The sequence below is a fragment of the Euphorbia lathyris genome, chromosome 8 (genome assembly GCF_963576675.1).
Source record: "Euphorbia lathyris chromosome 8, ddEupLath1.1, whole genome shotgun sequence".
In the NCBI taxonomy this organism is placed as follows: Eukaryota; Viridiplantae; Streptophyta; class Magnoliopsida; order Malpighiales; family Euphorbiaceae; genus Euphorbia; species Euphorbia lathyris.
The window spans coordinates 39,265,602-39,282,007 of record NC_088917.1 but is presented as its reverse complement, the minus strand read 5'-3'; the positions used below and the strand labels follow the sequence as shown (position 1 = coordinate 39,282,007).

General features: G+C 35.6%; 2 protein-coding genes across 3 annotated transcripts; both read left to right on the top strand.

Annotated features, from left to right (window-relative positions):
- The first annotated feature begins 3,472 nt into the window (after positions 1-3,472).
- LOC136204122 (TBC domain-containing protein C1952.17c-like) lies at positions 3,473-6,416 on the top strand. 2 transcript variants are annotated; one of them, XM_065995324.1, is made up of 8 exons: positions 3,473-4,051; positions 4,130-4,222; positions 4,605-4,709; positions 4,795-4,947; positions 5,025-5,123; positions 5,327-5,455; positions 5,575-5,754; positions 5,943-6,416. In XM_065995324.1, exons 1-8 carry the CDS (start codon positions 3,701-3,703, stop codon positions 6,099-6,101), a joined length of 1,269 nt encoding a protein of 422 aa, XP_065851396.1. In that variant the 5' UTR covers positions 3,473-3,700; the 3' UTR covers positions 6,102-6,416. The 2 variants fall into 2 exon arrangements, with proteins under 2 accessions (XP_065851396.1, XP_065851395.1); XM_065995323.1 differs by having other exon boundaries at positions 3,479-4,051; positions 5,826-6,413.
- An 870-nt stretch (positions 6,417-7,286) lies between these two features.
- On the top strand, positions 7,287-10,030 carry LOC136203015 (phospholipase D alpha 1-like). The gene is made up of 3 exons (XM_065994045.1): positions 7,287-7,440; positions 7,535-9,428; positions 9,511-10,030. The coding sequence occupies exons 1-3, from the start codon at positions 7,327-7,329 to the stop codon at positions 9,930-9,932; spliced, it is 2,430 nt and encodes an 809-aa protein (XP_065850117.1). The 5' UTR covers positions 7,287-7,326; the 3' UTR covers positions 9,933-10,030.
- The last annotated feature ends 6,376 nt before the right edge of the window (positions 10,031-16,406 follow it).

Below are 16,406 nucleotides of genomic sequence, written 5' to 3'. Positions count from 1 at the left end.
CAATATTCAAACATTCAAGCATTGTTCTTATTTTATTCGTCCAAGGATATTGTTTAGATCTTTATTGTATTTCTTACAAAAGAAAAATCATTGTTCATAATATTTTTCATCAGAAGCTCTGCTGTTTGCTTCGGTAATAAGCAAGCAATAGAATTATAGATAGTTGAGTGATTGTATAGGAAGGTACTCTACAAAGGCTCTATCTATTTGTATAAGGTTTGTGCTCTACCTCTAAAAGAGTGCTCTAGTGACCTAAAACCCAGAAGAAGGTATTTTGGGGACTGGACGTAGGGTGGAGGCTGAACCAGGATAAGTCTGCTGAGTAACTATTTTCTAATCTTTGACCTGCTGCTTCTTATTATTTACATGCTATAACTGATCTTGCATAAAACTGTATAACCACTTCTGTCTCATTATCTATTCATCTAAGTAGCGCATTGTATTCTGTCATCTGATAAATTTAACATCAAGCTCAGAAGGCAATAATTGAGACCAGAATTGTAAGGATAAACATATTCCTCTGTCTATTTTAACCCAGCCTCTGATTCCAATTATTGTGCATTCTACGAATCTTGTGCTAACTAAGTTAGAATTTATTAAAAAGGTAAAATTACCTAATAGTTCCATCACCCCCCTTTGGAATTAATACTATCTCACTAGGGACCAACATAAGGAAATATATTTCAAACCATGAGTATTTAGTGTATGAATTTCTTTCAGTTCTGTAATTATCGTTACTATTTGGAGTTGGAGTGACGTAGAAGAAGGAGAAGAGAAAGGAGAGAGGAAGTGAAAAATACCCCTCTAGACCATGTGCCTTTATTTACCACATCATTAGAAATTAACACCATTTTTCATTCAGACTGTCTTTACTAACGGAGCGTATCATAGTGTACCTCATTGCAAACTTTTAAACTACGTAGTTTATGTTTGAAAATGACTCAAATCACAATGTTTATTTTTGTACTTTTCCTTTAATTTAAATACCAACAAACACCTCTCTTCATTAATAGTCGTGTTCATTCATGAACAGTCGTGTTTGTTCAAGAATAACCGTGTATATCCATGAATAGTCGTGTTCTTTCGAGTCTATTTATACAGAATGGATTGTCAAATTTAGAGACTGTTGGGAAAAAATATTTCTATGAAATTTTCTGCTCTCTATATGTTGTTGTTTTCTTACTCTAGTGATAATGAATCTACACATGATAAGAGTTCGCTTGCGTAATCTATTGTATCATGGGAGACGATCTAGTGATGAAATTTGTCTTAAGGAGACTGCTAATACATGCATCAGATTTGTCTAAACTATGTTCTTTAATTTCCTGTTTTATTGTTCATATATTTTTCTGTGTTCGTTTTATTTTTTGGTTAATCACATATATCACTTTTTCCTGATAATATTTGTCATTTTTTATTCCAATTTTTTAGGTTTATCTTTATATTAGCAATATTTTTGAGAAATGTTAATTTTTACATTGATTTGTCGGGGTTGTACGACTGTGGTAGGGAAGCTGATTCCCAAATTGAATTTTGTGCATATCATGATTTTCTAACTTCTAAAACAAATGATTGGGCGAAAAATTCAAGGACTGAAAAAATCTTTCTTGGGTTCCTAGTTTTACTACATAAAGTTGCTTAAGCAATGGTGACTAAAAGAAATCAACTTAATGAATTGTTTTATTTTTTATTTTTTTTTGATGTTTGGGAAAATTGATTTCAGAAATGAAATGAATAGAAAGTCGGAAAAATTTAATTGGAAAGCAACAAATTTTGTATTGTAAACAATGATTGAAAATTGAGTTACACTTGAAAATGGACAAATTGATGCTTGAATGACTTCACATTAAAAAGGCTTGTTGATTGGTTGTGTAAATGGCTAGAATTTGTGAATTGAAGCTTGAATATATATAATTGAGAATTTGTGAATGGTTAGAATTATGATGATTCTTGGAATGAATAAAGAATTCATGCGACTTAAGGTAATTAAACTAAAGAGAAAAACGAAGAGTGGAAAAAAGAGTTTTTAGTATTGTGATTCCTTTTCCACTTTCACACATTTTTGAACTCCTAAATTGTTAAAGTTTGCTTCCACCCTCTTTAAAATTTAAATTTGAGAGACATCAAAAGACTTGGTCTATATTGTATTAGGGAGGGATGAGTGTTGCCTTTCAATTCTCATAAATTCCAAATCTCCTTTACTATATATCTTCCACATAGATAGTAAAGGAGATTTCGAATTTCAAGGAGAACCAAAAGGAGAAAGGACAAGAGAACTTAATCTTTGAGTTGTGGAACTCATACCCCCCTTGCATGCTCCGGAGTCCATCTCTAGGCGTTTGAATTATAATTTGCCCTGTTGTTGAGGTATTGCTCATCAACTTCTTCTTGCCCAGGAAATGGCTCCTCAGTGAAAGGATGTATTAGTAGTGCATATATATATTCCACAACAGCTACAAAATGCATAAACTAATTAGATCACAAACATTATTAAATGTTTATCAAATAAACTAGATAAATTGTGGCAAATCTAACCGTGGCAGTGGGATAGACAGGGCGAGAAACGAGATGGGGAAGAGAAATCATCTCTTAAGGAGCCACATTAAGATGAAAGATTCTAGTCCTGAAGTAAAACTGAGAATAGGAAGATAGTTTGATATATATATATATATATATATATATATATATATATATATATATATATATATATATATATATCATCATGTAGGTTCATATATCTTAATGAGATAAGTTAATATTACTATTGGAGGTCTGGCTGGGAACTCCAATGGGTAGCAGATCATGTAGGTTCATATATCTTAATGAGGTAGGTTAATATTACTATTGTAATTACCCTATAGATGACGGTAATAATAAATAAGCTGTCATCGTAACACGAGTAATATGACAACCTACAAATAGGCTTATGTCATGAGACATGCCTTCACATGATAGAACCCAACGATCGTCTAAATGTACATCAGACGACAGCGAGCCCCGTGTCAATTCTAACTTTTACGGAACGACGGTTTTTAATCGTCATATGAAAGGCGCTTTGGTGTAGTATGCGAAAGTGGTAGAAGTTACATACTAAAATACAAGCTCTAAGTGTAGAAAATTTTAGGTATTCCGGAAATGATAATCTCTGTTAATCTATCAATTAGAGCCCGTTTAGTTTATTTGTTGGTGTTGTTTATGGTTGGAAAAAGTGCATAGATTTTTTTTTTTTTTTTCTTTTTGTATAAAACTACTTTTATAGAGTGGTTCCTAACTAAACCCCATACACTCTCACTTTTGAATAGTAACATAAATATACATTTTCTTTTCCATCAATCATCTATGATGAGTGATTCCGAAAATATTTTAATTTATTGTATTACTCTAGAGCAGCTTAAAATTCTTCTAAATCTGACAAAAAAAAGTTTTTTTTTTTTTTTTTTTTTTTTTTATAATTTTCAAATTTGCCCAATTCTAAAATTTGTGGGAGAGGGATGTGGCTCACCAACTACCAGTCAATTGTAATTAACTGCCATTCTTTCTCCATACCAACCAGACTCTGAAGTAACGCCGATTTCACAACTCAGTTAAACACCGAACCGAGCCGTAATGACCCGCCTAAACACTCTCTTCTCTCTCTCGCATGGAGGAACCACCCACTCGCTCAGTTCACCTCCACTAACTCAGTCGCAGCTCGTTTACTATGCTCAAAGGAAAGCTGAAGCTCCCTCATAAAGCTAGGCGTGTTTTCCCCGACCGGCTTGGGAGCTTGGTTTCCGCTCTGGATTATATGGAGGATGATGATGGAAATGGTGTGTTAGACCCTGTTTTTGAGTCCGGTGAGGAGCTTGAGATTCTGCAGCCGAATGGGGCTGGGTTGGTCAAGGAAAATGAGTATGAATTCCAGGTTGAATATGATGTTGAAACTGAAAAGACGATGGAAAAAGAGGAAGATAAGGTCCGGAAGAAATTTAATGATAAAGATGGTCAGGGTCAGGTTTCGGTGATGAAGAGTATTGCCGCCGATGAGAAAAGGTCCGATCTCGAACATGAGGTACTAATGTAGTTAAGTCAGTAGGGTTAATGGGTTTTAATTTGGGTGTAGTTTGGACTTATTTTGTTTTGTGGTCAGCTTTCGCAGGATGAGATCAATTTGGAAAAGTTAAAAAGAATAGCAAGCACTGGAATTCCTCAAGGAGGAGGCCTCCGCCCAACTTCTTGGAAGGTCTTTTCTTTCTTTTACCACTGAATAATTTCAGTTTTCTGTTATGTATTGGATTTGGATGGTAATGACATTAATGACTATTATAGTACAAGGAAATGAACCCAAAGGAAAAGAATTTCTATTTTTTTTTTTAGTTTGTACAGAACTTGTATTGTAAAATGATGGTTGAGAATAGTTGTTGCAGTATCATTTTCTTTTAACAATATACTCCACATAATTGACTTAATTTTGTGATCTATGGCAATTGGAATTTCAATATACATAATGTATCCTTCCTTATGCAAGGAATTCTGTTTTAATTGTCACAAACTGAGTTGTAATGTAAATTACATGTGATTGTGGATATGAATCCGGACTGTCCTTCAAATTTCAATGTTGGCAGCTTCTCTTGGGTTATTTGCCTCCTTCTCGCAGCTTGTGGGAAAAAGAGCTTACTCAGAATAGACAAAAATATGCCAAGCTAAAAGAGGAGCTCTTATCGACTCCTGTATGTTGTTATTACCATTTCCATATGATACTACATTTGCAGATGCATCTCTTAACATGCTAACCAATATTCTGAATCTAGACAGTCAGAGCTCAACAAGTCAAATGATGATGCATTGAGTTCTGGTGAAGTAAATGCTCAAAGTGACTTTTCTGGACCTCTTAAGCGGCATGAAATTTCTCATGAAGATCACCCCTTGAGTGTTGGTAAGGCTAGTCCTTGGCATCAGTACTTCCAGGTAAACCTTCTTTCCGTCTGTCCTTGTACTTGAGTGGACCTACTGTTCTTCATGACAAACAAATACTTTGTTCATAGCACACAGAAATTGCAGATCAAATTGACCGTGATTTGCAGAGAACACACCCGGATTTGAATTTCTTCTCTGCAAACACATCATTCAGTAACAAAAATAGGGTAACTATCTCACCACCATTGCTCTTTTCATCTTTCCGTTCAATGCCATTTGTGGACTACATAGTGTTTTACACCATTTTCTTGCAAAGTCCTTGCTAGTTCACTTCCATAGTAGATATACACATGTTGCAGTGGTGGCAACCATAAATACAGAAATGACAAGTTCTTGAGCGCTAAATTCAACGAAATATTTTCGACTGTAGGACGCAATGAGGAATATTCTTCTTCTATTTGCAAAATTAAATCCTGCCATTCGTTATGTTCAAGGCATGAATGAGGTTTTGGCACCAATATTCTATGTATTTACTACTGACCCTGATGAACAGAATGCTGTAAGACAATCTTTCTCGTGTATATAGATTCTTGCTTAGTCCTTCTGTTTCATAACAGAACATAATGTTATAAGAAAAGAGAAGCCTGTAACCAAAGATAATAACACTCCATCATGCAGGCAAATGCAGAAGCTGATAGTTTTTCTTGTTTCGTACGATTGCTGAGTGATTCGGTGGATCACTTTTGTCAACAGTTAGATAAAAGTCCAGTTGGTATTCTATCCACTCTCGACCGGTTGACAGACTTACTTAAAGCCAACGATGAGGAGTTGTGGCGGCATCTTGAGTTCACAACCAAGGCAAGTGAAGATTCAATGTCATTTTATTAATTGAATTGACAAGTTATTTAATTTAAGGTTGATATGAACAGGTGAGGCCGCAATTTTATGGATTCAGGTGGATCACATTGCTACTTAGTCAAGAATTTGAGTTTCAGTCCATTTTAAGAATTTGGGATTCTCTTCTAAGTAATCCATGTGGTGTTCAGGACATGCTTCTGCGTATTTGTTGTGCCATGTTGCTATGTATGAGAAGCAGGCTATTAAGTGGGGATTTTGCTGACAACTTGAGGCTTTTACAGCACTACCCAGAAATCGACATAGACCACCTTATCCAGGTAGCTCGCGATCTCAGTCCCGAGACATGATCCTATCCTATCAGCTGTCATGTCCCTGATGCATTCTGTTTTCTGTGTATGCAAAAGCGTGTAATATTTTGAGACTATTAAGATTTCATATGGATATGGATATGGCACTGCAACTCTTTAACCCTTGTTGTAATTTTCCACATCTCCAATATTAATCTACTGAACATAATTTTAAACAGATACAGATTTACTAGAACAAACTCCTTGTAATTTGTTTCCCTAAGGGCTCGTTCAAGGTCTGCTACTCTTCAGTTACGTGCGATTTTGCAGAATGTATTCAAAATATATGTAGTTGAAATTTCTCAAGAGAAATAATTATGCATACAAAATTATATAGTTGACTAATATTGTTCCGTGTGTTACTCTCTAATTCCATTGGAATGGAATTAGCATTATTATTATTATTATATTTTGAGAAAAGGGATGGAATTATTTTTAAATTATCATATCTTACAGTCTTTTATGGAAAAAAACTAATGACACCCTCATGAATTGCCAAATATTACATCATATAGAAGGGCTGGATTCAAATAAGGAATAACTTACTTACAAGTTTAGGCTTATCAATGGTTATTGGGAGAGAGTCGATTTAGTCTTTTCATACTAACGAGTGCAATTTAAGCCTAATGTTTACCAAACGCTGCAACTTGAAGCCTCATTAACTGGAAATGGGTTCTTTCTTTTTCTTTTTTTTTTTCATTGAAGATGTGTAATTTCAAGTTTTATTAGATGTCAAGAATGTTGGAGGGTGATGAGGTTTAAAATCGCACCGTCTAATAAATGTTATCACATTGTTTTATACGTAGAGGCTAAACTCGCTAGCCCCAATAACCATAGAGCTGCTCTTATGAATAAAGTTATCTTAGCACTCAGATTGAACAGCTTGTTCTTGATAGTTTTGGTGTTTGTTTACCAGGAATGATTCCTGGATAGTTTTTCTGTATGTTTCTTTTTTCCTTCCATTGTTTGTATAAAGTAAATATATACATTACCTGCTACGTAGTAAAAAAAACACAAAATGTATAGTATAAAATTGGCTTCAACTTCCAGTCTACGAGTTGTATATCCTTACTTTTTCTTCACATCTTGCTTTTCACCAAGAACAGCAACTGCAACTAATCCACCCATTTTATTTTATTTGTTGAGCTCTCACATTCCTTTTTATTTATTTCATTTCAGGGATGTCATATGGTCGATCAGAGATTAACATTTTCATTTTAATTACATGGAAAAAGCTGAAGAGATAAAGGGTCCTGTTTTGCTCCATGGAATACTCCATCTCACCATCTTTCAAGTTAACAACCTTTCTGCTCCAGGTTGCTTCAGGTTTTTTTGCAAGGTATTATTCTCTCTTTCTTAATTTGTTAATTACAAACAAGTTCAATCAATTTTGTTTAACCATGTGGTTTCTTCTAATCCTAAATATATCTCAGATGGTAGAAAAAGTTGAAGAGAGTTTGGGATGCGGAAAAGGTTTCTCAAAATTATATGCTACTATTGATTTGGACAAAGCTAGAATTGGGCGAACTAGACAACTAGGACACGCACGCACTGATCCAGAATGGCATGAATCTTGCTACGTTTACTGTGCTCATATGGCTTCAAATATCATATTCTCTATCAAACTCAAAGATCCCATTGGAGCACAAGTAATCGGACGAGCTTCTATGCCTGCTGCTCTACTTGTCCACGCTAAACAACTGGATCAATGGCTTCAAATCTGTGACAAAAATTTCAAGCCTTTACGCAGAGGAGCAAAAATTCATGTCAAACTCCAATTTCTTGATGCAACTAAATCAAGCAGCTGGTGTAAAGGAATTACCACTCAATTTCAAGGGGTACCCTACACTTTCTTCCCTCAAAGAACCGGATGCAGAGTTACCCTTTATCAGGATGCTCACGTTACTGATGATTTTTACCCCAAGCAGAAATGTTATCAGCAACATCGTTGCTGGGAAGATATTTTCGACGCCATTTCTAATGCAAAGCAGTTGATTTACATCACGGGATGGTCTGTGTATTCTAAAATCAGCCTGGTGAGGGATTCCAGGATGCAAAAAGAGGGTGGACATATCTCCCTTGGAGAGTTGTTAAAGAAAAAAGCTGATGAAGGTGTTCGTGTTTTAATGCTTGTCTGGGATGATAAAACTTCTTTGAAGCTACTCAAGAGAGATGGAGTAATGGCTACACATGATGAAGATACCAGAAGCTATTTTCATAACACCAAAGTACACTGCGTCTTGTGTCCCAGAAATCCTGATAATTGGAACTACATTATACAAGATATTGAAATTTCTACTATGTTCTCTCATCATCAGAAGTCTCTGGTTGTGGATTGTGAACTTGGAGGACCCCAAAAGAGGAGGATTGTGAGTTTCATTGGTGGAATTGATCTTTGTGATGGAAGATACGATGATCCTTCCCATTCCCTTTTCAGGACTTTGGATAATGTTCATCAGAATGATTTTTATCAGCACAGTATCACGGGTGCCTCACTTTCCAAGGGAGGACCCAGGCAGCCTTGGCACGATATCCATTGTCGGTTGGAAGGACCTGTTGCTTGGGATGTGTTGTCAAATTTTGAGCAGAGGTGGAGAAAGCAAGGCGGGAAGAAGGAATTGCTTGTTCCGGTAACACAAGTTGATTCAGATTTCGTGCCTCAGGATTATGTTGCGTTCCCTGAAGATAGCGAGGAAACTTGGAATGTTCAGCTGTTTCGGTCTATTGATGGTGGAGCTGTTTCTGGCTTCCATGAGGATGATCCTGAAGCCGCAGCTAGAGCTGGTCTTGTGAGTTGGAAAGATAATATCATTGACAGAAGCATTCAGAATGCTTATATCAATGCGATTCGGAGAGCGAAAAACTTCATTTATATCGAGAACCAATACTTCATCGGAAGCTCATTTAGCTGGAAATCAAAATCATCAGATGGCATACAAGTTGAAGAGGTTGGTGCTTTGAATCTTATACCAAAAGAAGTGTCATTAAAGATTGTAAGCAAGATCAGAGGCGGAGAAAGATTTAGTGTGTATATTGTGATTCCAATGTGGCCAGAGGGAATTCCTGAAAGTGGAACTGTTCAAGCAATATTGAAATGGCAAAATAAGACAATGGAAATGATGTATAGTGACATTGCTGAAGCCATCCATTCTGAAGGGCTTGACTCAAATCCAAAGGACTATTTATCCTTCTTCTGCCTTGGTAATCGCGAGGCCAACAAGTCCCCGGAATTTCGACCTCCTGAAAGACCTCAACAGAATTCACATTACTATAGAGCTCAGGAAGCAAGGCGTTTCATGATCTATGTTCATGCCAAGATGATGATTGGTAAATTAAGGCTCTCCATTTCATTTGATTTAACAAAAAGTAAACATAAGTATGATTAATATGAATGGTTTGGGTTATGCAGTGGATGATGAATACATAATGATAGGATCTGCCAACATTAATCAAAGATCAATGGATGGTGCAAGGGATTCAGAAATAGCAATGGGAGCATACCAACCCAATTACTTAGGCAGAGGTCAAATTCATGGGTTGAGAATGTCATTATGGTATGAGCACTTGGGCAGGTGTGATGAATTATTCCGGAGACCTGAGAACCCGGAATGTATCCGAACGGTGAACCAAATAGCTGCCAGGAATTGGGAGCTCTACGCCTACAAGGATTTAGAATCAGATGACTTGCCAAGCCATTTACTTACTTATCCAATTGTTGTTGCTTCTGATGGAGACATTATTCACCTGCCTGGAACTCAATATTTTCCAGATACTACGGCTCGGATTGCCGGCTCCAAATCTGATTTACTTCCTCCCTTGCTCACTACCTAATGCCCTCCAACTCTTCATTATAGGTGGCTGAATTTTTATGAATTTTCTTCTAATTGTGATTATTCTTCCCTTTGCTTTCCAATTCACATCCTCAACAAATGAAGTTTACATCTATCTTTATAAACAACTGTTATTACTATTCGCAATTCGAATTGCACTGTTCGTTTCGATTCAATTTTATTTCGAACAGATCTTCATCACTGTTCATCAAAAACTTCAACAACACTAACTACTAAACTCACTATTCTCTAATCAGATTATTATTTATCAAGTTATCAATTCAAACTATTTCTATTCAATCATTATCAAGTTGACAACAAAGAAAAAAAAAAATAAAGTCAGAAACTCGGATCTCAAACTATCTCCACTAACTTATTAAACACAATTTGATTTGTGAATTAGTTAGGGTTGTGTTTGCATTAGATTTGTATTTTAAGTACTTAATTGCTATGCTTTCTTTTTTTACATTAAAAATGTATTTTTAGACTAATATGTGATAATATTTTGAGTTCAATATGATAAATATTTTATTTTTTATAATTTATAAATTTGAACCGAATCTTACGAGTCAAATCGCGAGTCATGATTTACAAAATGAAAATTTCGATTCACGAGTGGAATCTCGATTTGAGAACTTATGCATAGAAATAAATCATTCAATTTTGCAAATGACAATTGATTAATTATACCGAGTACTTCTTTATCAACTTCCTATTTATATATTGCGGAAAGGTAAATTCTATGGTTACTATGTTGGGAAAAAAAGTAATCATACTTTGTTTGAGTATCCAATAGTAATTGGACATGTGTTAATAAAAATAAGGTTAATTAAAATTAATAAAAAAGGCAACCTGATATAGCAGGTAATATTTAATTGTGGAAATTTTAAAGATTATTAATTACAAGGTGTTAGCGATATTTTCGAAATATGCTAATTTCAACCTTGTCACGTGTGGTTAGGGTGCGGGCGTGCCAAAGAAATTATTTCTCAATTATGAAAGACGGTTAAGTTTGTGAAATTGTGCGCCGAAAACATGAATTCTAATCCAAGCGATTGACGAGGGACGCAAGGATTGAAAAAGTCCCTCTTGGGTCTCTAGCGCCGTTATAAAAACTTTGCTAGATTAATTATTTTGATTTAAGCTAAGCGTATAAATTGAAGACGGGTAAAATAAAGAAATTAAAGGTGTGAAATTGACACGAGATTTCGTGAAAAAATTGGTATTTTATTGATTTGATCAAGGTTTGAATACATATGTTCAAAAAGCATGAAATTGAAAATGAATTACAATTGAAAATTTTATATACTAAACATATAGACAATCAATTGAATTGGACAAAACAAATCAATACAATGAATTGAAATGCAATTAAAATAAAATTGAAATTCAACGACAAACTCGGAGCCACAATAGCTATCTCGGCTGGACGTTGAACTTTGATGTTGGTTTGAAGTTCTCGGAGGGCTGCGGTCGGTTGGGCCCGTATGGTATATGATCTTGGCAATGTCAAAACGTATGGTAGGCAAATGGGGCAGATTTAACCTTTGACTTCGGTGGGCTCGTTTGAGTGCTTAAGAACACGGAATTGGATGAGTAAATAGGCTAAATTTAACTCCAGGAGGCCAGGAACAAACTTCTATAAGGGATCGAAGGCTAAAACGGACTCTAAATGGACGAAATTGAGTTTTGAAAATAACTGGATGAATCTGGAAAATTCTGGGAACAGACTAGCTAAAAGAATTTAGGCTATAAAGATTGGCTTGTAACTATAGATTCTGTGAACGGAATTGGGAAAATAAATATACTAGATTGAAATTCAAGACGTCAGGAACAACTTTGTTGAAGGGATCGAAAGCAAAAAATTACTTTAAATAGACGAAATCGGGCTTTGAAAATACTTGGATGAATCTGAAAAATTAATTTGAAAACAAAATTTTAGCTAAGGATTGAGCAAACTAAAGGCTTAGGAATGCTAAAATTGAATTGAAAAAACTTGGAAAGAGGCTTTGAAACTTGGATTAAAGCTAAAGGCAAGCTAAAAGATGGAATTAAAGCTAAGAAAAATGAAGAACAAAGAGGAAGAACTCAAGAACTAAGAATAGAGAGCATTGGAAGGGACCTTATGAAGGGGTTTTTGTTGTGTTGAGTCAGTGACTTTTTATGAGAGTGAGAGGGTCTATTTATAGTTTTTTGGAATGTCATTTTGGTAATTAATTATCAACTAACCCTTATTTTTCTCTCTAACTTTGCCCATTAACTTGCCACATCACCAACTTCCTCAACTTCCACCAACTACCACTAACTTCCATGCCACCTCACCCCACTACCTTGTGGTTAGAGAGAATTTTAAGGCTTGGGCCTAGATGTGGGGATGGGCTAGGCTTCGTAGGTTAGCTCGTGGTTATGTTCGGGTGCGTTTGGAGAAGTCGGGTGGACCGAAACGGGCTCCGGGCGAGGACTGATCTCTCGTTTGCCGTGCTGACTTCCAGCTCGCCGAGCTGGAGGTTAGTTTACATATATATATATATATATTTATTTATTTTTATTTTCCATTCATCATTGTTATTTTTCTAGAAAAAAATATAAACTATGCCCTAAAATTAAACCTAAGCTTTTTATACATATGAAAATAAATTTTATTTATTTTGAGCCAACAATTGCCCCCCTCTTTTGTTTATAAATTGACTAGGATTGAAAATTTGTACACGAAAGAATGTATTTAGGATTTTTTGAACAATTTTTTTTTCTTTCTTTCTTTTTTTTTTTATTTTGCTTCATTTTTTTTATAAGAACCTTGTTTGAGCTCATGGATTTTTTTTTTGAAATGTGAGGAATAAAGCAGGAAAATTACAAAGCAATATGTACGACGAAATTAATGGAGATAATTGTGCAAAAATAAATAAATAATAACAAACTTGATCTCGTGACCGATGAATGGTTTGAGATCAAAATAGTTGTTCAGAACAGTTGTTTGATGGGATTAAATTTGATTCAGATCAAATAAATACCAAAAGCTTGGTTCTGAGATAATTGATACTTTGGAATCAGAGATTGCTTCTTAAAATGAAATGGAAATGGCTTGAAGGATTCCAGGTTAATGAAAAAATAACTTGAAGCTATGATGACGATGAAAATTAATCTGGACACGATTGCCTTGAATTGAAGAGTGTATAATATTTTATCTAAGCTAAATGGACTTCTAGAATAATCAGATTGGAATTTGTTGAATTGGACGTAGAAATTGGACGTGACGGAATCATTTTAAAATTTGAAGCACTCAAATGAAATTTTGCCAATTAATTGAAAAATAAATACACGAGTTATCTGATGTAAGAAAAATCAAATGACAATGGGGCGATTTCGAGTGAGAAAATTGAGGTTATAGGAAATCGTTTTGAACAAAACAAAAGTTGAGAGTTATAATTTGGATATCAACGAAGGGATTGAGATTGGTTTTGAAGGAAAATGTGGCTTATGGCGGATGAAATCAATTTTGAGAAAAAATGGCTAACCAGAACAGTTGTTTGATGGAAATTATGATTTTGAGATCAATAATTACCAAAAGCTTGGTTCTGGGTATTTTAATTAATTGAAATCAACTAACAGATTGAAGATACGATTTAGAAAGGGTAATAATTGAGTGTTTTGATTTGTGAATTAGAACTCGAAGCAAATGAAGAAGATGACAATGGTAGATTGTGAGATGAGTAAAATTAATCAAAATCAATGATTTTGAATCGCGTATTAGACTTAAACTAATATATTTGAATGATCCGATGCCAATTATATAGAATAGAATTGGAGAAAAAAATTATTGGAAGATATGAATTTGACTGATTTTTTTTTTATTTTTTTTATTTAATTATTTTTGGTGCTGGCAAAAACGGCAACTTATTTTGGCCATGAATGGTCTTATGGGCTATGTTGTAAGTATAAAATCATGTTATAGCCTCATATAATAAGATGCCCAATAATATTTCTACAAGAGGGATGCGAGTTTTCATGTCGATGATCTTATTTTTATGATTTTCTTTCCGCATAATAAAGTATAATTGTAAACCAGAGTCTACATGAATAAACACGGTTAAGAAGTAAAAACCTTGTGACTTGTCTGGATGGTAGGACAACTGAAGTAGACTGATGACAAGTAGAATCATGGATTGCAAACTTGATCTTCTACTCGAGTTAACAAACTCCGTACTGATCATAGGTTCTAGAAAAGCACGAATTGTCGGAAGGGTAGTTGGAAGTATTTCCGAGGTGGATTCTCAATTGATCTCTTGATATTGTCTTCCCCCCAAACTATGATCATAGAAGTTTTCTTCGTCCCGACTGACTTGCGAATTGCAGTCGTAGAAAATATCTGCATTCTCTTCTTGTGTGTCTAAAGCTTCTTCTTCTTCGATATCAGGATTCGTCATAAAATCTTTTGATTTTAAAGACTTTACAAGATTGAGAGCTTCTTCTAGAATAAAATCTTGTTGAACCTCTTCCTGTTGGATGCCCCCCAGGTTGGATACCTCATCCTCTTGACTGGATTCTGAATCATAGCTTCAAGAAACATTTTCCTCATCTTTTTGAATTTCTACAGGTGTTTCGTGGATGCCCCCCGAGTTAGAAGTGCTTGATGGGTCATCACCCTCCCGACTGAAATCCGAATTGAGATCATGAGATATATCTTCATCCTCTTCCTGGAATTTTGCAACTGTTTTCTTGTTCGCGTCAGGACTCCATAGAAATTCCATTGACTTTGGGGGATTTGCACATATGGGAAATACATCTAGGGTGGGTTCTTGCTGAATTGTTTCCTCTTTGCTACCCCCTGAATCAAGATCATTAGACAAGACATCATCCTCTTCGCTGGATTCTGAAACATAGCTCCTAGAAATACCTTTCTCATCTTCTTGAATTTCTGCAGGTGCTTCGTGGATGCCCCCCAAGTTAGAAGTGCTTGATGGGTCATCACCCTCCCGACTGAAATCCGAATTAAGGTAATGAGATATATCTTCCTCCTCTTCTTGGGCTAGTATAACTACCTTCTTGTTCCTGTCAGGACTCCATAAAAATTCCATTATCTTTGGGGTATTTGCATCTCTGGGCAACACTTCTAGAGTGGGTTCTTATTGAGTTTCTTCCTCTATGCTGCCCCCCGAATCAAGATCACCTGACACGACATCATCCACTTCGTTGGATTCTGAGTCATAGCTCCTAAAAACATCTCCTTCTTCTTCTTGAATTTCGATAGGAGTTTCGTGGATGCCCCCCCGAATCAAGATCATTGGAAGCGGCGTCATCCTCTTGCATGGACTTAGAATCATAGTCATAGGGATCGTCTCCATCCTTTTGAATTTCTATTGCCGTCTCACCATTAGGAATCTTCGTTTTTGGAAGAGTCAGGCGTGTGGAAAATGCTTCTAACTTTGTATTGTAATGAAGTTCTCCATCTTGGATGGCCCCGATACAACCTTCAATGCAAGCTCTGAAAGAAGCTGCTATATTAGCCGTATGTTTCTCGAGTTGATCCAAAAATCGTTGATATTCATCGTCCTTTGATTGGTTCTCCTCCATAAGTAATTATTCGATTTCTCCATCATCCTCAACAACTTGGACTGCTTCCACCTTTGCCACATGACTGGAATCCTTGAAAGAATTTTGGTTATAACTCATATTAAAGCACACAACATTTTCATATGTCTTATGCTCGATTGGAGCCATGACCGTACTTCTTTCAAAGCAAGATTGCCGACACGGACGATGAAAATGGAGGTTTTCATCCCTATAACTGCAAATATAATTATTTCGGCAATGAGGATTACTCATCCGTAGATGCTCCCATACTTCAATATAATCAGGACCATGTGGATTTTTATGGGACTCCTGGACTTGCTCCACATAGCAACCATATTGATCATCATAGAATGACGCGGTTTGAACGTAAGCACAACACTTGCAGTCAATATTATGTTCGTTGCTATGAATAAACTGAACATAGCCATCGTCGTAGCATCTAAAGACGGTGTACCAATGGACCCACAATCCGGTTGTACTTATTGTAAAATGTCGATCTCGATCGAAACCACCAAAATATACCGATATCGTAGCATCCCTTGCATTTTCGTATGATGTCCTCGTCATGGTTTGATTGCTTTGCACCTATTGATATTCAGAGGCATTCTCCGTGAATAATAGAAAAAATGATTAAATCAAATTTATTATGAAAATACAGCGAATAAAATTGCATAAAGTAAGAGCATGGAAAAATAATGAACTAAATTGAAAAGCTGAGTGTGCGAAAAAAAAAATGAATCGTGATGAAAAAAAGAGTAAAAAAAAGGTATTGAAATTTTTGGCAAAGCTAAAATAAAAAGTAGTTGGTCCCACTGGGCGTGCCAAAAATTGTTAGCGTTACCTAATAAATTTTGGTAAAGTGGAAGTGGGGCGAAAAAAATAAATGTGATATGAAAAAAGGTTA

Bases quoted from the DNA above. Each gene is read 5' to 3' on its own strand.
- LOC136204122 (XM_065995323.1), top strand. From the start codon at position 3,701: ATGCTCAAAGGAAAGCTGAAGCTCCCTCATAAAGCTAGGCGTGTTTTC. The intron at 4,052-4,129 runs GTACTAATGTAG...TTTTGTGGTCAG, and splicing joins GGTCCGATCTCGAACATGAG to CTTTCGCAGGATGAGATCAA. The intron at 5,124-5,326 runs GTAACTATCTCA...TTTCGACTGTAG, and splicing joins CATTCAGTAACAAAAATAGG to GACGCAATGAGGAATATTCT.
- LOC136203015 (XM_065994045.1), top strand. From the start codon at position 7,327: ATGGAAAAAGCTGAAGAGATAAAGGGTCCTGTTTTGCTCCATGGAATA. The intron at 7,441-7,534 runs GTATTATTCTCT...AATATATCTCAG, and splicing joins GCTTCAGGTTTTTTTGCAAG to ATGGTAGAAAAAGTTGAAGA. The intron at 9,429-9,510 runs GTAAATTAAGGC...TGGGTTATGCAG, and splicing joins TCATGCCAAGATGATGATTG to TGGATGATGAATACATAATG.